The 20,567-nt window shown below is 46.4% G+C and overlaps 1 protein-coding gene across 1 annotated transcript in view; it reads left to right on the top strand.

The window, feature by feature from the left end:
• The first annotated feature begins 901 nt into the window (after positions 1-901).
• The window catches only part of SNRK (SNF related kinase), a 50,806-nt gene continuing 31,140 nt past the window's right edge, over positions 902-20,567 (top strand). Inside the window, exons 1-3 of the mRNA XM_068152945.1 lie at positions 902-1,193; positions 16,654-16,752; positions 18,026-18,716. Of these exons, the coding sequence (XP_068009046.1) occupies positions 18,128-18,716 (589 nt within the window). The 5' untranslated portion in view covers positions 902-1,193; positions 16,654-16,752; positions 18,026-18,127. The remainder of the gene's footprint in view (positions 1,194-16,653; positions 16,753-18,025; positions 18,717-20,567) is intronic.

Genomic DNA, 20,567 nt, shown 5'->3' with positions numbered 1-20,567 from the left:
CCATCTCTATAGATCCTGTCCTCTTCACCACAGGAGAATTCCACGGCAGTGTGCCTTGCTGCTCACACACCATCGCCAGCACGGTGAGCAGCCCGGGACACAACCTTTAGAATAAACCTTTATTAGAATAAACCAAACCAGGTTGGAAGAGACCTTCAAGATCATCGTGTCCAACCCATCAACCAATCCAACCCACCCAAACAGCTAACCCATGGCACCAAGCACCCCATCAAGTCTCCTCCTGAACACCTTCAATGACGGCGACTCCACCACCTCCCCGGGCAGCCCATTCCATAGCACACTCCCTCTTTCTGTATAGAACTTCTTCCTAACAGAAAGAAAGGGTCACCGTCTCTGTGATCTCACTAACACGCTATTATTTCTAACCTCCCCACTTGCGGTGGGACCAGTCAGGAATCACGGGTGGCTATTCCACTGCACAACTGAAGACCTTCAGTTCAGTATGCCCTCCAAAGTGGGGCGGCGAACTCGTAGCAGAGCGGCCACCACCCCGGCGGCAGGCCAGAGGGCTTTGCCCTCTCCTCAGTCCTTCAACGGTTCGCCCTTCTCCTCCCTCTTACTTTTGACATTTCCTGGGGGAATTGCCCGGGACCTTTAGCAAGCCGGAGCCCACGGCAGGCACAAATAGGAAACAACCCTGCCCGCCAACTGCCGCCGATCGACCCATCCCCTGAACTGCCCCGTCCCGTCCTGCCCTCCCCTCCAGCGGCCTCTCCCCTTCTTCCCCCATTGGCCCGCCGTGACGGCAGTGGCGTGGCCTCCCCGCCGCGCATGCGCAGCGCGGCTCGCCTCGCGGGATCGCCCGGGTGTGCGTTGCCCCGCCTCGTACCGCCTCTCTCTCCCCCCCCTTCATTCCCCCTCCTTCTCCGCAGCCGCCGAGGCCGTTGTTGTCAGTTGCGTCTCGGAGTTGCCGCAGCGGCTGGGCCCGGTGGAGCGTAAGCCGGCCAACCGGCCAGCCTGCCAGGCGAGAGAGAGGCAGGAGTCGCCCCAGCCGTCGCCCCCGATCCCCCGCGGTCCAGACGAGGTTCCCCACTGCTCCCTCTGGAGTCTTCGGCCCTTTCCCTCCCTTCCTGCCTTGCTCCCCGTCCCCTCTGCCGCTCCTGAGGGCAGTCGTGGGTGCTGCCCATGCAGGGGGCGGCGCGGGGCCCGAGGAGACGCCGCTGCTGCAGGCAGTAAGTTGCCGGCGGGGTTGGGTCGGGTTCAGCGCAGGCTGGGTACGCTGGGCCGGGGAGGAGGGAGATGGCCCGGTGGGGTGTGGTGGGCTCCATTTCTCGCCTTTTTCCTCCTTTCCGTTTCTCCCGGAGCCGGCCTCGCCCGCCGAGCTCCTCCCGACCGGCCCAATGGCGGCTTCGGCCCAGGAGGAGGCGGTGGGGGACGTTTCCTGGCCGACGAAGGTCGGTGTGTTTGTGCCGCCCGGGGCTGGGAAGAATAGATTTGGAGGCGGGGGAGGGAGAAGGGATGGAAGTCGGTGTTTCTGCGGGATCGGCGGGCTCCCGGCGGGAGCTTCCTTCGCTCCCCGGCGCGCCCCGCGCTCTGCCGCTCCGAGGCAGCGGCGTGCGACACGTCCCCGCGGCAGGTGCGCGCGTGGCGGGGCGCGCGTGTGACCGGCCGCGCGACTGCCATCTGACCCCGCGCGTGTCTCTGCCCGCGCGTGTCCAGCCGCTGTGCGCGCCCTCGGCGCCGCCCTGGGGCGGTGTGCGCACACCGCGGGGTCAGCGCCCGCAGAGCCACCTCGCAAGCTCCGCCGCGTGTTCGCTGCCGCCAGGAAAAGCAGATAAACAAGCGAGGCGAGAGCCCGCCCGGTGAAGAGCCGGTCCGGTCACGGCGCGTGTTGGGGAGATGAGGGTGCCTCCCCTCGCAGCCAGGTGCTCAGCCAACAGGTCTGCTCGGAAGGCACGCTGGCGCCTTCGGACTCGCAGAGCTGGAGCTGACAGAGGCTGGGAGCTCGAGTATCACTTCTTTGTCGGTCGTAGATTGCTTTGAATTTAGTGCCTGTAGATTAGTATAGAAATTGGTCGGATGAGTAGGTAAGTCATAGAAATGTCAGGGTTGGAAGGGACCTCAAGGATCATCTAGTTCCAACCCCCCTGCCGTGGGCAGGGACACCTCACACCACATCAGGTTGCCCAGAGCCGCGTCCAGCCTTGCTTTAAAAGCCTCCAGGGATGGGGCTTTGTTCTTTTTGCTGGGTACATTTTTGGCACATAGATAGTGCTCTACTTCTTAAAATTTATGGAACTACTTCTTAAATTCATGGAAGATGACTTTTAAAAGTGTTTGTGGTTGATACATGGTCATGGTACTAGCCGAAGGACAGATGTGTGGTCGGTTTGGGTAGGGTTTTTTGTTTTGCTTTGGTTTATCATTGGTGGTTTGTTGTGGTTTTTTTTTTTTTGATACCTAGACTGAATAAAGGTTGGAAAACATCCACCAGGGAAAAAGTCTGTATTGGCCAGAGGATGCTTGGCAACAAATGTGACCTATTTTCAGATTGGATATTTTTATTGGTGAGGGAGGCTAGAACACCTGTGAAGGAGAAAGCTGTGCATGGCATGTAGGTATATAAAAAGCTTTGGGGTTTTTGCTTGGGCATAGATTGTTTCTTACTGATCATCTTACTTTTGAGAGCTTGTTAAGAGTATGCAAAGAAGTGGTTTCCTCAATAGCACCACTGCAGTTCCTGGGGTAGAAGTATGTTGTATGATTTACAGCCATCTAGCATGGATGAGTTGTCTGCATATCTGGCTGCATCTGCCCATGCACTGCATGGTCATATAGGCAGCTTGCTGGAGTTTGACAGATAATATTTAGGTCTTCAGGCTGTAGGAAAGGACCAGTTTTTAATGAATCTCAGCAGAACAAAATCTACATGAAGTGTTTACAAGCTTATGATGTTAGAATTAAGCAGTTCTTGCAAGGCATGCACCATTAGGAACTGGATTAGTAAATGGTGCTGGGTGGGGGGGAGGTAATACTAGCATATCACAGTGGACATTTGCCTGGTAGTTATTTTTGTACAACTGCTGATCCTTAGAAGGGATCTGAGAAACTTAACTAATGGTCATTTCTACCTAAACCAATTAAACTGTGCCTTGTGGAACACCTCAAAGTGTTAAATTACACAGACCAACATTTACTGTGTGGAAAAAAAAATCCAGGTTTGTGGTCTTAATGATAAAATCTAAAGAAGAGGAAAGTCCAATCGTGTCTCATGTTTCCCATGGACATTATAAATGACCAAAAAAATGCAGAAATGGTGGCATGATCTTTCAAGTGATTAGCAGGAGAGGTGACCCTGAATGCTGGAGTAGTGCCTGGCAGGCAGAATATGGTTTAAGATGCCATGTTCACGTGGCTATTTTGAAGCAGTCTCTGTGATCTGTACCTGGGGCTGGCAAGGAAAGGAGAAGCTGGCATCTTAAGTGGTCTTAGTGATAAACTGTGTTACTTTTTGTTTGTGTGTGGGGTTTTTTGTTTGTTTGTTTGTTTAAACACAGTTGAGGAGCAGAGAAGTGCAGAGTGTTTTGGATACTGGAATTTCTGTACAGGTTACTGATGTTCCTTGAATCATCTTGCTCTGAGAACTAGTATTTATGTGGGGTGTTTGCACTGTGGTTTGCTTTCTGACTGCTTTAAACAAATAGCATATTAAGACACTACTGGTGATGTACTTGCAGTGGTCACCTTCCTTCAGTGTGGTTCTGACCAGCCTGCTCTTTTCTAAGGCTCTAGTGCCTGCCTTTGATAACATATTTGAGTAGTTCTTTTGCAGTCTAGACTTTCAGTGTGTCGTTGTCCTTTTTAATCCCACTAGCCACTGTAATGCCAAGCTAGCACCTTTGTTTTGCTTTATTGCCTGCCTTGCTTTCAAGAGCGCAGTGTCCTGGTCCAGCAAGCTGGGTTTCCTCCGAATGTGTGCCTCATGGTAAAAAGTGCACTTCTTCTCTTGGATTCTGTCTCTTTTCAAAACTCCACTGAAATGCTGTAGCTGTAAAACTTCTTGATGAACTTCTGTCCCTTCCTACTTTAATAGTGTTTTCCAATTATGTTTTAAAGTCAGAAACCAATGGCAGGGACAGTGCCTGTTGTATACAGGGCTGAATTGCAGTTTATGATGCCTGTTCTGATACTAAATTGCATAATTAACTTTAGTAACCTGGTTGCATGGCTTTCAAGCACTTGAGGGGAATACTATAGCTTCTGTCACAATGCAAAGCAGCTATTGTTTTAATGCACAGTACAACGTAAGAGCTTAAGAGGATTTGAAGAACTCTATATTCACGCTTATAGGATAACTTACCATGGCAGAGTTCTGGTACACTAGAGTTAAGAACTTAATGAGGGAAAAAGTGCTGTGTAGTTTTTACTCATGTGAAATATAAGCCAAAGCATGTTCAATTTCTGAAATGCTGAATCCCTCAGTTGTGCACTGATCTTCTACAGCAGTGTTAGGGCATGAACGTTGCACTGCATTTGATATACTGCTTTTACTCTGCAGGTAACGTTCAGTGCTTTCCACAGCAGTCTCCGATCTAGTTGCTGGCTGGATGTAAACCAACTTCACTTGAGAGATGACAGCCTAGACTTCCACAGTTTCAGTTCATAGTATCATAGTATCATTCAGGGTTGGAAGGGACCACAAGGATCATCTAGTTCCAACCCCCCTGCCATGGGCAGGGACACCCCACACTCGATCAGGCTGGCCAGAGCCTCATCCAGCCTGGTCTTAAACACCTCCAGGGATGGGGCCACAACCACCTCCCTGGACAGCCCATTCCAGGGCTTCACCACTCTCATGGTGAAGAACCTCCTCCTCACACCTAGCCTGAATCTCCCCACCTCCAGCTTCATTCCATTCCCTCTAGTCCTATCACTACCTGAGATCCTGAGAAGTCCCTCCATAGTGAATTTCAGGTGTCTGCCAGTTCCTAAATGATTTAGGATATTATAAATGTCAAAATACTGAAAATGAGTAACTGTAGGTGGGGTTAGGTGCTGTTGCTTAAGGTATAGGTAATTTGTATTCTAGATGGAACATCTCCAAAGCAGCATGTCATAAAGCTTAAGCTCTGAATTGATGTATCAGAAAAGATTCCTAAATGAATAAAGCTAGCAAAAACTTGAACTCAGAGGTGATTCTTAAGAACTTTAGTAGAATTCATCATTGCTCATAACAGGCACTAACTATGTGCACACATTTGCATCTAAATACTCACACCTGAACATTTGATGCTTTCACCTCCACTTGGTACAGAAGTGTGGCCAGCATGTTGTGGGAGGCGATTCTGCCACTCCACTCTGAGACCTCATCTGGAGTACTGTGTTCAGCTCTGGAATCCTTAGCACAAGAAGGGCATGAACCTGTTGGTGTGGGCCCAGAGGAGGGCCACAAAAATTGCCATAGAGCTGGAATGCTTCTGCCATGAACAAAGACTGAGAAAGTTGGGATTGTTCAGCCTGGAGAAGGCTCCAAGGAGACCATATTATGGCCTTTCAGTACGTAAAGGAAGCCTGTAAGAAACATCAGGATTTTCTTTTTGGCAGAGCCTGTTGCAGTAGGGCAACAGGTGATGCCTTTAAACTAAAGGAAGGGAGATTCAGACTAGATAGAAAGAAGAATTTTTTTCTCCAAACAAAAAAGAGTGGTGGTGAAACACTGCCACAAGTTGCTCAGAGAGGTGGTACAAGCCCCATCTCTGGAAACACACAAGGTCAGGTTGGAGAGGACTGATCAACCTGATCTAGTTGAATATGTCCCTGCTCACAGCAGGGGAGCTGGAGTAGATGATCTTTAAAGGTTCCTTCCAGCCCAAAGCATTCTATGCATCTGTTAATAAAAATCATGTTTGTGATTTTGCCTTTACAAAACAAAGATGCTGTCAGGTGCTACAGAAGTGGTAACCTATTAAAAGGCTAAACCAGGCTGAATCAGGGATGGAATGTTTAGAGCTCCCATTAGTGGTCTTTGCTGCACTGTATGGTATGAGAAAATTATGTGGTAATATTATTAAACAGACACTTGAAAAAGATGAAGCAATTCTGAGAATGCATGAACGTGGAGTAGGTGAGGTGATTCCTCTAAAAGAGTCCAGATAGATGTAACAATAATCTGAATTGTCTGTTTCCAGCAGGAAGGTTTCTGGGGTAGGTTTTCTGGAAATGAAGATGTAGTGTTCTGTCTAAAACAGAGTAATACCACCATGAATTGCAATAATATGACTTCTGTCTGATGTGCAAAATGTTTCTTAATCACACACAGTATCACTAAAGGTTGGAAGAGACCTCGAGGATCATCAAGTCCAACCTGTCACCACAGACCTCATGACTAGACCATGGCACCAAGTGCCACGTCCAATCTCCTCTTGAACACCTCCAGGGATGGTGACTCCACCACCTCCCTGGGCAGCACATTCCAATGGCAAATAACTCTCTCAGTGAAGAACTTTCTCCTCACCTCCAGCCTAAACTTTCCCTGGTGCAGCTTGAGACTGTGTCCTCTTGTTCTGGTGCTGGTTGCCTGGGAGAAGAGACCAACCCCTTCCTGGCTACAACTACCTGTAGAGGGCAATGAGGTCACCCCTGAGCCTCCTGTTCTCCAGGCTAAACAATCCCAGCTCCCCCAGCCTCTCCTCATAGGCCATTTCATGTTCTTAGTGATTTTGAAGGGGGTGGAGGAAATGAAGTAGCTCCTTAAGCTTGGAAAAGTATGGGTTTGGATTAGGGAGTCCCAACTACTGAGAGTCATCTCCATTACTTATAAGATGGTTGACTGAAAAGCTGGTTGGTTTCTGTGATCTTCAGACTTCTTTGATACCAGATCTTGACTGGCTAGATTTATGAATGCCTGCCACTGAGATACCCATTTTAATTTCCTGTAGCTGAGGACAAATTTTTCCTTCAGTGGGAAATGCAAAGCATTATTTCAATTGAAACTATTTTAATACAATGACATCACAGGGTCTAAACAAAGTTTTGTGACTGATCTACAGGTACAAAACGAAAGTACTAGCAGATGGCAAGTTTGGATTGAGTGCTTTTAAAAAGATGTTATCATATACTGCTTTGTAGAGGATAATTTAGAGGATGTGCCCATTTGGGAAGGTCTGGTGCTCTTTCCTTCCTCTGTGATGATAATGTTAAGAGCAGCTTTCTCAGTGGTGCATTGCTGAAGCATCTGATAAGTGAACAGGGTGGTGGTGTGGATTTGTGTTGCTTTTTTTTTTGTTTAGCTGCATACTGGACTTTAGAGAGTAGGCACAAGGAAAAAAAACAAACATGAAATTAACTGCTTTTAGAACTGTGACTGGTAGGAGGACTTTAAATGGCGTAAAGCTTTTGCTGAGTTTTAAAATCCATAGGGCAGATTGCGTTTCTCTTGTGTAATACCCCTTAGAAACAGATAGTGCCTTGTGAACTACAGTGATGATCAGCATGGCGATGAAAGTATCTCAGGCTTTAAATGCATTTCACAACTGGAGTCAGCTGGAACCAATGCCAGTGATTACTAATGATGGGTTTGGCAATGGATCATAGTTCAATCACTCAGCACATCTGTCTTCTTAATAGCTTTGATGTCTAGTCTGTAATCTTAATCTTGCTATTACTGCTGCTTTACAATATATGCTGTCTGTATCCTCCCCCCTGCTTCTTACCTAGTTTTTGTGGAAAAAAAAGGGAATAAACCTCCTTGACTTTTAAAGTGGGGAGCCTTGAAGGACCCATTCAGATCCAGTGGCTTTTTCACTTGTCTGTACTGAAGATGGTTCTCACAGAGATGGCAACTATCTAGTGGGGTTTTGACAACGGTTCTCAGATTTCGGCTAGCTCTTTGCTAGTGTCTGCAAACCACTTACCACAGCTTTGCAAACCTAGATGCAAGAGGAAAGCTTAAACTTTCTGTGCTTGACGTGACTGCACTGTCCCTCATGAAAGTAGATTGGTAGACAGCAAACTATAGGTCTAAAGGCTTAGGAAATTCCTTGCTGATAACCATATGTATTCTTTAATTGGTGACAGCCTAAACTGAGCATCCTGTTTCCTAAGATTAATTTTTTTCATACATTAGAGCTGCCTTGAAGTCTTGCCCTTAGATCTCAGGTGATGTGGTCTGTCATAAATTTTCTGTTATAAAATCATGTTAGTATCTTTTATTTCTTCTCAAGTCTCTGATACTACCCCTCCTTGCCCAACCTTTTGTTTAGAGGTCCAGCAACAATGTTTTAAGTTTATTGGCCTGTCAAATGTTTCTGCATCTGGCTGGTCACTGAATAATGGACCTTAGAGTTGAAGCGTTCTTGTTCACAGATCACAGTATCACTAAGGTTGGAAGAGACCTCGAGGATCATCGAGTCCAAACTGTCACCACAGACCTCATGACTAGATCATGGCACCAAGTGCCACATCCAGTCTCCTCTTGAGCACCTCCAGGGATGGTAAATCCACCACTTCCCTGGGCAGCACATTCCAATGACGAACAACTTGCTTGGTGAAGAACTTTCTCCTCACCTTGAGCCTAAACTTCCCCTGGTGCAGCTTGAGACTGTGTCCTCTTGTTCTGGTGCTGGTTGCCTGGGAGAAGAGACCAACCCCTTCCTGGCTACAACCACCTTTCAGGTAGTTGTAGAGGGCACTGAGGTCACCCCTGAGCCTCCTCTTCTCCAGGCTAAACAAACCCATCTCCCTCAGCCTCTCCTCACAGGGCTGTGCTCAAGGCCTCTCCCCAGCCTTGTTGCCCTTCTCTGGACATGTTCAAGTGTCCCAATGTCCTTCTTAACATCAAGACACTTGAATGTGTCCAGAGAAGGGCGACACCAAGTTAGGAGCAGGTGTTGGTCAGTTAGAGGGTAGAAAGGCTCTGCAGAGGGACCTCGACTGACTGGACAGATGGGCAGAGTCCAATGGGATGGCATTTAACAAGTCCAAGTGCTGGGTGCTGCACTTTGGCCACAGCAACCCCATGCAGAGCTACAGGCTGGGGTCAGAGTGGGTGGAGAGCTCCCAAACAGAGAGGGACCTGGGTGTGCTGATTGACAGCCGCCTAAACATGAGCCAGCAGTGTGCCCAGGTGGCCAAGAGGGCCAATGGCATCCTGGCCTGCATTAGGAATAGTGTGGCCAGCAGGAGCAGGGAGGTCATAGTGCCCCTGTACTCTGCTTTGGTTAGGCCACACCTTGAGTCCTATGTCCAGTTCTGGGCCTCTCAGTTTAAGAAGGACATTGAAACACTTGAATGTTAACATTTTAGTAACACACTATGAAGTGGGGATGTTGTGGGAGATGACAAGAAGGCCCCAGTGTGAAAGTAAAAGTGCATGTGTACCTTGAAAAAAATCTACTGTAGTGTTTTACTGTGGAACTTGCCAGAGGGGGGACTGTTTATGGGGCTTGCCATCAGTGAGGGGGGAAAATTGTGTGCATGCTGTGGTGCTCTCAAGCAAAGGGCAAAATAAAGCATTGGATACCATTGTGTATGGTATCTCTGTAGTGGCTGAGTTGGAACACTTCTGCCCCCTCTTGATTCATAGTATCAGTCAGGGTTGGAAGGGACCACAAGGATCATCTAGTTCCAACCCCCCTGCCATGGGCAGGGACACCCCACACTAGATCAGGCTGGCCAGAGCCTCATCCAGCCTGGGCTTAAACACCCCCAGGGACGGGGCCACAACCACCTCCCTGGACAACCCATTCCAGGGTTTCACCACTCTCATGATGAAGAACCTCCTCCTCACATCCAGCCTGAATCTCCCCACCTCCAGCTTCATTCCATTCCCCCTAGTCCTATCACTACCTGAGATCCTGAGCAGTCCTTCCCCAGCCTTCCTGTAGGCCCCCTTCAGATACTGAGAGGCCACAATTAGGTCACCTGGGAGCCTTCTCTTCTGCAGACTGAACAGCCCCAACTCCTTCAGTCTGTCCTCACAGGAGAGGTGCTCCAGCCCTCTGATCATCCTTGTGGCCCTTCTCTGGACACGTTCCAGCACCTCCATATCCCTCTTGTAACAGGGGCTCCAGAACTGGACACAGAACTCCAGGTGGGGTCTCACCAGAGCTGAGTAGAGGGGGAGGATCACCTCCCTCGACCTGCTAGCCACACTTCTCTTGATGTATCCCAGGATCTGATTGGCTTTGCGGGCTGCAAGTGCACATTGAGAGCTCCTGGTGAGCTTTTTGTCCACCAGCACCCCCAAGTCTCTCTCCTCAGGGCTGCTTTCCAGCCAGTCACTGCCCAGCCTGGATTTGTGCCTGGGATTGCCTCCACCCAGCTGCAGGACCCTGCCCTTGCTCTTATTGAACTTCATGAGGTTGACTTGTGCCCACCTCTCCAGCCTGTCAAGGTCCCTCTGGATGGCCTCCCTTCCCTCCAGCCTGTCTGCTGCACCACACAGCTTGGTGTCATCAGCAAACTTGCTGAGGGTGCACTCAATGCCACTGTCCATGGCACCCACAAAGATGTTGATTCTTCCTTCCTTCTCTCCCCCAAATGCTGGATCTGCAAAATGCTTTGCTGTAGGGCAGGTCAAGATCACCATTGTTTCTTTGAGTAATTTGAATGGTAGTTGTAAAGGCTTAGGCCACAGGAAGGTGAGGGAGGGAAGGGCTTTGCTGGACTGTGGCATCTGTCTGTGGAAAATTAAGGAGAAGATAAATTCTTGGGATATTAAGTCTCATTGTCTCTTGACTGTTAGGTAAGTAGTATTGGGTAGCATGAAGCTTTAAAAGCTTTGAAGGTTCTGGAGGAGTTGAGTCACGACTAGTTTGCAGAGCATGTGGTATGCATTAAGTGTGTATGTTCTTCACACTTTACTCCTGCAATGCTTTACAGATTCTGGATGGTTTGCTCTCCCTAATAAAAGGATAGGTGATTGTAAACACTGTAGGGGGAAGCAGATTGACACAGTGGCTCATAGTAACACAGATTGTTCTTAAAGGCTCATGGATTAGACTGTGATTATACCTTATAGTATTATAGCAGATAAATTGGTAAGGAAAAATGTGGGAAATTATATACTGATCCTTCAGTTTGCTTTGGGATTCTGATGATTTGTGCAAATTGTTTTAAGAGTAGAAGGCTTGCTTCTGGATCTTAGCTCATTTTGGGTCAAATTGGGGTTTACTGTTTCTAGGAAGAATAGCAGTGTAGGTTGTACTCTCAACATATAATTACATAGTAAATAAGTAATTGGTATAGATGCTGTTACTCATCTTAGACAAAGGAAAGCAAAAGGAGAAACAGGGTGAACTTGTTTAGTCTATCTTATCTATCTTGTGGATGTGTGTAATGTGTACAGCCACTGAGTCATCCTAAACTCCTGTAACAGAAAATGAAAATGAGAATTTTTGGGAGAAATTATTCATTTGTTCTATCTAGCTATCTGCTTCAGGGTGCAATTTGTTTTATCATAGACTCTTATGTGTTGGCTTGTTTCACTAGATGCTTCAGGACATTGAGACTCTTGAATGTGTCCAGAGAAGGGCAATGAGGCTGGGGAGAGGCCTTGAGCATAAGCCCTATGAGGAGAGGCTGAGGGAGCTGGGATTGTTTAGCCTGGAGAAGAGGAGGCTCAGGGGTGACCTCATTGCTCTCTACACCTCCCTGAAGGGAGGTTGTAGCCAGGAGGGGGTTGGTCTCTTCTCCCAGGCAATCAGCACCAGAACAAGAGGACAGAGTCTCAAGCTGTGCCAGGGGAATTTTAGGCTCGAGGTGAGGAGAAAGTTCTTCACAGAAAGAGTAATTGGCCATTGGAATGTGCTGCCCAGGGAGGTGGTGGAGTCCCCATCCCTGGAGGTGTTCAAGAGGGATTGGATGTGGCACTTGGTGCCACGGTTTAGTAGTCATGAGGTGTTGGGTGAGAGGTTGGACTTGATGATCTTTGAGGTCTTTTCCAACCTTATTGATTCTGTGACTGGATCTCAGCCTATCGTGAAGGTAGTTGTGAATGGTTATCTGTGGACAGATGAGTCCCAGTGAAGATTACCTCAGTTTTATATGTCTGTTAGGCTGATGGTGCAGGAAAGTTGTTATTTTTTTTTTGCTTGAAAGTATAATTGTATTTTTTATTTTAAACAGAACCTTGAATCTTAATTTTCTAAGTAAGAAGCTAATACACACATTCAAGGAAGATGAGCTAGGCTGGTCAGGCAAGTAATGCATAATACAATGAACACTTTTGAATAGGATTAGTTCCTTAAAGAAAAACTAGTGCCTCTGCAGCATGCTGCCTTTCTAAACAGATCTATTAATCCATCTTTTAGAGATGAGTGAATCACCATATTGTTGTTAAGCCTCTTAATAGGCTGCATGTGTTATTAGTAAACGGCTTCTGTAGATCTCCGCTGCAGAGGCTGTTTGCAGTATTTTGTGGGATTGGAAATGTGAGCTGCTTTGGGAGGAAGTATCTGTCCTGAATCTATCTACTGGTAAATGTCTCCATTGCATAAAATGAGTATTGGGAGTGTTGCTCAATTCTGGTATAAATAAGGAAAACCACATTTAGCCACATGGATTTAAAGGCTGCTAACAAATAAGTAGGCACATTGCTTAGAAAACTTCATAGTTTCATAGTTTCATTCAGGGTTGGAAGGGACCACAAGGATCATCTAGTTCCAACCCCCCTGCCATGGGCAGGGGCACCCCACACTAGATCAGGCTGGACAGAGCCTCATCCAGCCTGCTCTTAAACACCCCCAGGGACGGGGCCTCGACCACCTCCCTGGACAACCCATTCCAGGGTCTCACCACTCTCATGGGGAAGAACCTCCTCCTCACATCTAGCCTGAATCTCCCCACCTCCAGCTTCATTCCATGCCCCCTAGTCCTATCACTACCTGAGATCCTGAGAAGTCCTTCCCCAGCCTTCCTGTAGGCCCCCTTCAGATACTGGAAGGCCACAATTGGGTCACCTGGGAGCCTTCTCTTCTGCAGACTGAACAGCCCCAACTCCTTCAGTCTGTCCTCATAGGAGAGGTGCTCCAGCCCTCTGATCATCCTTGTGGCCCTTCTCTGGACACGTTCCAGCACCTCCACATCCCTCTTGTAATAGGGGCTCCAGAACTGGACACAGTACCCCAGGTGGGGTCTCACCAGGGCTGAGTAGAGGGGGAGGATCACCTCCCTTGACCTGCTGGCCACACTTCTCCTGATGCAGCCCAGGATCTGATTGGCTTTGGGGGCTGCAAGCACACACTGAGAGCTCATGTTGAGCTTTTTGTCCACCAATCTTAACCACTCCAATACTGAAAAATGAACTTGTAAAGGACTTGAGATCATGTGAATTAAAAGAAAGACCGAGAAATACTTTCTGTGGTATAAATGTGTCTCAAATATTGTTCTTCAGGCTATGGTTTGGCTTGCCAGCAAAGTATCCCTGGTTGAAATTTTGGTTGCTCCGTCCTGCAGCTTGCAGTTCCTTCATTTGGTAAAAAATGTTCAAGAGGTCCCATTGTAAACTGCATTCTGCAATGATCTGTCATTAATGCTGACTCTCTTTAGAGCTTGATGGTAGTAAAGTGTGTTAAATCTGGAAGTTTTGGGTGAATCCATTTATAGTTAGCCAGCCCCAAGTATTTTTTTTTACTGATGTAACTAGGGAGACAACTGCAAAGGTGAAGTCACAAAAAGGCTGCAGCCCGAAGGTTGGTACTTTAAGTTGCACTCTTAGTTGATCTTTAAGTGCTTTCAAAATGTTGCCACCTTACTTTAGAGAGAAACAGAGGGGAAAAAACCCTTCTCTGCAATGCATTGGTGTAGCACCTGCAATCCTTTGGGTAGCATATTTGAATCATAATCGAAGTGTGCCTCTATATGCACAATGAGAGTTTTGCATCCATTGCCTACTACTGAACAACTCGTAATTTTGGTGTGTTCACTTTGGACCTTGTGTGCCTCTACAATTCTTGTCTTTGGCTGTGAGGTTATTCTCTGAAGATTTAGTTTAAAACCACAGAATTAAAATGAGTTGGTCTGTTACTCTAATGTTATTTCAGCTGATGGAACTGCAGCATTAGTAAGTGTAGCTTAGCTTCCATTTCTGTAAGCTTCCCCCTGCCCTCCTGTTGATTACTGTCTGATGTATTTCTCTGTGGCTTAGACATAACTGATTTTTGCTGGAATTTTGTTGACAGGTTGATGTTTATGTGTGTTCTGTTACCGAAAGAGAAATCACTCCTAATTTTATACAAAGATAGTCGAGAATATGCCAAGTGAACAAAATAATTGGTATAAATCTTCTCTTACTGCTGAGTCTTGCAGCTACTTAAATTCAGACAAGTTGCAGTCTGTTACATCTGCTTAGGTTTTCTCTCTTTCCCTTTTGCTCTGTTGGAGATGAAATCTCCTTGAATGTAAGAAAGAAAAGCTAAGTCAAAATGGCCTGAAAAAACTCTTTTACCTACATCTTCCAATAATAAAACTTTGGTTCTGCCATGCATTAGAAGATCTCTTGCCTTATCTGCAAGTGCTGGTTGTGAGTCTAGACCACATCTCCTCTGTGTGAAGGTGTTTAGTGATCTGGCTGGATTTGTAGGATGTGATGAATTTGTGTGAATACAGTTGTAAATCTTGAGGCTGGACTTAACATTCAAGAAAGAAATGGTCCTTGAGCACCGGAGTTTGTGGTGTTGCTAACTTCAGTTGTCTGGGGAATGATTTGTGGGGGTTTTTTGACACAACTTTTATGTTGTGTTTTGTGTGGGGGGTGGTGTTTGTTTTTCTTTTTAAGAGCTCTCAAAGTGTTAAGTAGTGGAGCAGAAGGTACTGATTAGAGGGTGCATTATGGATAAACCAGATTTGTAAGAAGGGGTAATGTTCTAGCAGCAGTTGTATACACAACTACTTTAACTTTGTGCCTGTGTTTCTTTCTTTCGTCTAGAAGCAGTGAAGGATCTGATTAGGCTGCTGTGGAGAGAGCAGCTCTGTAAAGCATGGTTATGTGGGATGGGCTTTTTTAATTCTTGCAGCCCTTTTAGGATTGAGACTGGAGTCACACATGGGCAGAGCAGTGTCTCCCCTGTTGCTTCATCCAGGTTAAGGTTAGGTGGTTACTGTGTGTACATGGGCTCTCCTGCATTTTGGCAGTTAGGTCAGTGTGCTGGGACAGAATACAAGTATACTAAAGCATTACACATAAAAATGTCAGTGCTTCATAGAAGTAAAATCCCCCAGACTGGCTTAAGTAGTACAGAACAAGCCAGGAAGTGTGTAGAGAAACGTGAGAAGCGTTCTAAAGCTCATGGAATAACCTCTATTAGGAGTGGCAGACTAAGACTTGAACAAGATTGAACTGAAGCTAGGGAGGGAGGAAACTAAAACTGAGTTGCTTGAGGCAAGGTAAATAGAGTATGGTGGTTCTTGTTTTTGAACAGATGGTGAATGAGGAGATGCACAAATTATCAGGAGATTAAAAACAAACAGGAGGAAGTGGTTCTTCTCACAACACATAGTTGAGGTACTGAACTCCTTGTTGCAGGATGTTCTTGATACTAAAAGTTTCACATGCTTTAATAAACCACCTTCCCAGTTTCACAGGGAGGGGTGGAATAAAGCAGCATTAAACAGAAAGGCACTGCCCTCTGATGTAAAGAAGTTTTTAAGTATTTTGAAGAGGAGAGTTTCATTACTTAGTGTTACATTTGCTTTGGTACTATGTTCTTCCCTATGCATCTTCTAATGTGTCCTTACAGGTAGGTGGGTGATTGGCATGAGCGTTAGAGTTAGCGTAGCACGCTCTAATCTAGATTTGTACTTTCTGGAATATGGATTGGATGGTATTGGGATGGCATTCAACAAGTCCAAGTGCTGGGTGCTGCACTTTGGCCACAGCAACCCCATGCAGAGCTACAGGCTGGGGTCGGAGTGGCTGGAGAACTCCCAAACAGAGAGGGACCTGGGGGTGCTGATTGACAGCCACCTAAACATGAGCCAGCAGTGTGCCCAGGTGGCCAAGAGAGCCAATGGCATCCTGGCCTGCATTAGGAATAGTGTGGCCAGCAGGAGCAGGGAAGTCATTGTGCCCCTGTACTCTGCATTGGTTAGGCCACACCTTGAGTCCTGTGTCCAGTTCTGGGCCCCTCAGTTTAAGAAGGACATCGAAACACTTGAACATGTCCAGAGAAGGGCAACAAGGCTGGGGAGAGGCCTTGAGCACAGCCCTGTGAGGAGAGGCTGAGGGAGCTGGGATTGCTTAGCCTGGAGAAGAGGAGGCTCAGGGGTGACCTCATTGCTCTCTACAACTACCTGAAAGGTGGTTGTAGCCAGGAAGGGGTTGGTCTCTTCTCCCAGGCAACCAGCACCAGAACAAGAGGACACAGTCTCAAGCTGTGCCAGGGGAAGTTGAGGCTGGAGGTGAGGAGAAAGTTATTCACTGAGAGTCGTTTGTCATCAACCTAGTTTTGATGCTATGGTGTCTTCCATCGAAGTGGAGTGGGTTTTGGAAGAGCATCTGAAGCACAGTGCTTAGTAGGAAAGCAAAACGGTAGAGCAACACAAAGTCCAACGCAGTCTTTTAAAACTCAATTATTATCTTTAAAGAAAAACAGAACCTCAACCCCCAGTATTTATATGGTGGTTATACTTACCCTGTTCTTTGTCTGAGTTAGGAGGTTTCAGAAGCTGATTGATCTAATTCAAATTTTACAGAGGTGGAGGTGTCAAACTGAATTCCCATGGGCTTTGTTGAAGTAGACGGCTGGATACGGAAGAGGTTATGCCATGGCTCCAGCAGAGAGAGGCAGTAAGGTGAGCTTGTTGAACATAAGAGAATCCTCACAGGACCCCCAACCTTGTAATTGAATCCTTATGAAACCAGATTCATTAGTTTCACTCTCTGTGAAATAACTTGTTTAGCAGGGAGTGTTTTTAATCTAACGCTTACATTTCAACTTCGGGAAGATAATGAGGAGCTGTTTGTTTGCCAGCTTCCTTTTCAGAGAGTCTTTTTGAAGTTCAGTTTTGAACCTGTGAAAATACAATTCTAAAGCGCTATGGTTTTCAGTGTTTTGTTGAGTTGGCAATAAACCATCTGATTTTCATGTTTCTAGCTACTTTGCACATATAGTGGGGAAAAGGGTTGGCTTTTTGATAGCTACAGATTTTTTTAAGCCTCAATCTAAGTTAAAGATGCATTAAAAGTCTTTGGGAAGCTTTGTGTGGGCAAAACAGTGTCAGTGGGACGTAAGACCTTCAAAACCAGGCTTGAATAGGAAATGTTTTATATGCTGGATCTTGTTTACTTCAATGCCACTTTAACTGGTGAGCAGGAGTTCAGCACAAACAAATTGAACTCTCAAATTCATTCCCCTTCCTTCCCACTCCTCTTCCCCTTCTCCTGACTCACTTGCAGGACTGCTGAGCATACAGAGCCTCCATCCAAACTTTTTCCCACCAGTTTAACAAGACATTTTATTTATCACTAAGAATGCATCCAACCCAAATGTTTAATTTCAGCCTATAAAGCTGTGTTCGTTTGTTGTAATTACAGTATTGATTCATAGTGCTCAACCTAATTAGAGGAACAAAATTAACTCTTGTATGCCGGTCTGGGCTTCCCTGAACAGGAAGCTGTTAAAAGGGCAAATCTAAAAATCCAAAGTCATCCTATTAGAACTTTGTATCAGAGCTGTTTCACGCTGCCACAGGAAGGAATATGCTCAAATGAAGATAAATGAGGCATGCTCCTTTTGTCAAGATGCTGATTCCTAAATGTAGCTGCAAAAGCCCTCAAAAGACTTCAGGTATTTCTTGCAAGGTTTCTACCTTGGAGGACATGAATGCCGCTGATTTGCAGAGGCATTTTCATGATGACACTGTTGAAATGCACTTTTTCCTTCAAGCATCCTGAGAGTGTGATTTCTGTTTGTAACTACAGCATGGCTTAGCAAACCCTTTGCAGGAAACTGAAGAATTTCACCAGTAGGATGTAGTAAGATGCCACTGTAACTTCAGGAGCAGTTGAGAATAAGAGTTTTGCTTCTTTTTATGCAAATACCTAACCTTGTCTCTTTATTTTTAGGCACCCTTGGCAATGACAGTGGACTATTTATTTGCATCAGACACTCTCATATGAAAGGATCACGTTTCCAAAGAGCTTAACTCTTCCATCTTCTGAAACAGAATGGCAGGCTTCAAACGAGGATACGATGGGAAAATCGCGGGATTGTATGACTTGGATAAAACTTTGGGCAGAGGCCATTTTGCTGTGGTCAAACTTGCTCGGCATGTCTTTACAGGCGAAAAAGTAGCAGTGAAAGTAATTGACAAGACCAAACTGGACACTTTAGCCACTGGACATCTTTTCCAAGAAGTTAGGTGCATGAAATTAGTGCAGCATCCCAACATAGTACGGCTGTACGAAGTGATTGACACCCAGACGAAGCTGTACCTTATCTTAGAGCTGGGTGACGGGGGAGATATGTTCGACTACATCATGAAGCATGAAGAAGGTCTGAATGAAGATCTGGCAAAGAAGTATTTTGCTCAAATAGTTCATGCTATATCCTACTGCCATAAGCTGCATGTAGTTCACAGAGACTTAAAACCAGAGAACGTTGTCTTCTTTGAAAAACAAGGCCTCGTGAAATTGACGGACTTTGGCTTCAGTAATAAATTTCAGCCTGGAAAGAAGCTCACCACAAGCTGTGGATCTCTTGCTTATTCTGCTCCTGAAATTTTACTTGGGGATGAGTATGATGCACCAGCAGTGGGTATGTCCTCTTTACATTCAATTAGTAACCTAAACTTAAATACCATGATGCTGCGTACCACTCTGTCTTTCGTTTTAAGGTAATAGCATGCAAGGAAGGCAGCTGACTGACAGAAAATGAAATCATAACCTGCATGAGCTAATGCTGGAGCAGCTCTGTCTGAATGAGAGTCTCAGAATTGCCTCAAAATGCTTTTATGTGTAAAATGATGCAGAAGCACACACTGTTATTTTTCTGTTCACACACACCTGAATGCAATGCATGGATTTGTCCTTGTAGACCTTATGGTCTTTGCTTAAATCTTTGAGTGTCATTTTGTGGCTTTAACTTTGAATAGTTACTTTACTCTTGGTTTTCTGGGTTTGAAAGTACTTTTTCCAAGTGCTCTAATGAGGAATTTTAGCTTTCTAGGCTCTGTGTGGTTTTGCAAATCCATGTTGATACCATGATGCCTGACAAAATGATTTGGTTTTCAGGTTAAGTGTTTTTGATGAGTTGGTTCTGGTTTTATTAGTGGCAAGCAAGAGATTCAGACTCCTGAGTTATGTGTTCTATGTATTTTGAGAATTCCCTGAAGCATGTGTGAGAGATTGCAACAGCCTCTGAACCTAGAGAGAAAAAGTTCATTTGTTAAATATTCTGTGCAGTGCCTTAGGCGAATTATTTCTTGACAAATGGCATGGACAGTGGCATTGAGTGCACCCTCAGCAAGTTTGCTGATGACACCAAGCTGTGTGGTGCAGCAGACACGCTGGAGGGAAGGGAGGCCATCCAGAGGGACCTTGACAGGCTGGAGAGGTGGGCACAAGCCAACCTGATGAAGTTCAATAAGAGCAAGTGCAGGGTCCTGCATCTCGGTGGAGGCAATCCCAGGCACAAATCCAGGCTGGGCAGTGACTGGCTGGAAAGTAGCCCTGAGGAGAGAGACTTGGGGGTGCTGGTGGACAAAAAGCTCAACATGAGCTCTCAGTGTGCACTTGCAGCCTGCAAAGCCAATCAGATCCTGGGCTGCATCAGGAGAAGTGTGGCTAGCAGGTCGAGGGAGGTGATCCTCCCCCTCTACTCAGCCCTGGTGAGACCCCACCTGGAGTACTGTGTCCAGTTCTGGAGCCCCTATTACAAGAGGGATGTGGAGGTGCTGGAACGTGTCCAGAGAAGGGCCACAAGGATGATCAGAGGGCTGGAGCACCTCTCCTATGAGGACAGACTGAAGGAGTTGGGGCTGTTCAGTCTGCAGAAGAGAAGGCTCCCAGGTGACCTCATTGTGGCCTTCCAGTATCTGAAGGGGGCCTACAGGAAGGCTGGGGAAGGACTTCTCAGGATCTCAGGTAGTGATAGGACTAGGGGGAATGGAATGAAGCTGGAGGTGGGGAGATTCAGGCTAGATGTGAGGAGGAGGTTCTTCCCCATGAGAGTGGTGAGACCCTGGAATGGGTTGTCCAGGGAGGTGGTTGGGGCCCCGTCCCTGGGGGTGTTTAAGCCCAGGCTGGATGAGGCTCTGGGCAGCCTGATCTAGTGTGGGGTGTCCCTGCCCATGGCAGGGGGGTTGGAACTAGATGATCCTTGTGGTCCCTTCCAACCCTGAATGAAACTATGAAACTATGAAATGGAGTAGTAGTCAAATTTTGGAGAATTGGCCAAAAAAAAAGGATGTTTTGATACTGCTGTGCAATCAAACTGAAGATGCTTGGAAGAAGGAAGGTTTATGGGGATTAATGGGGTGGGGGCATGGGGGCATTAAGAGCATTATGACCAGATGGTCTGAATTGAATTACTGTCGTTAACAAAGTGCACTTTGGATCTCTTAATGATGAATCTAAGAATGGGGCATCATCTAAAATGTTTCTTAGA

Source organism: Melanerpes formicivorus, unplaced genomic scaffold, assembly GCF_026170545.1.
Source record: "Melanerpes formicivorus ecotype bairdi unplaced genomic scaffold, bMelFor1.0.p_v2 SCAF_24, whole genome shotgun sequence".
In the NCBI taxonomy this organism is placed as follows: Eukaryota; Metazoa; Chordata; class Aves; order Piciformes; family Picidae; genus Melanerpes; species Melanerpes formicivorus.
This window is presented reverse-complemented; position numbering and strand designations above follow the sequence as displayed.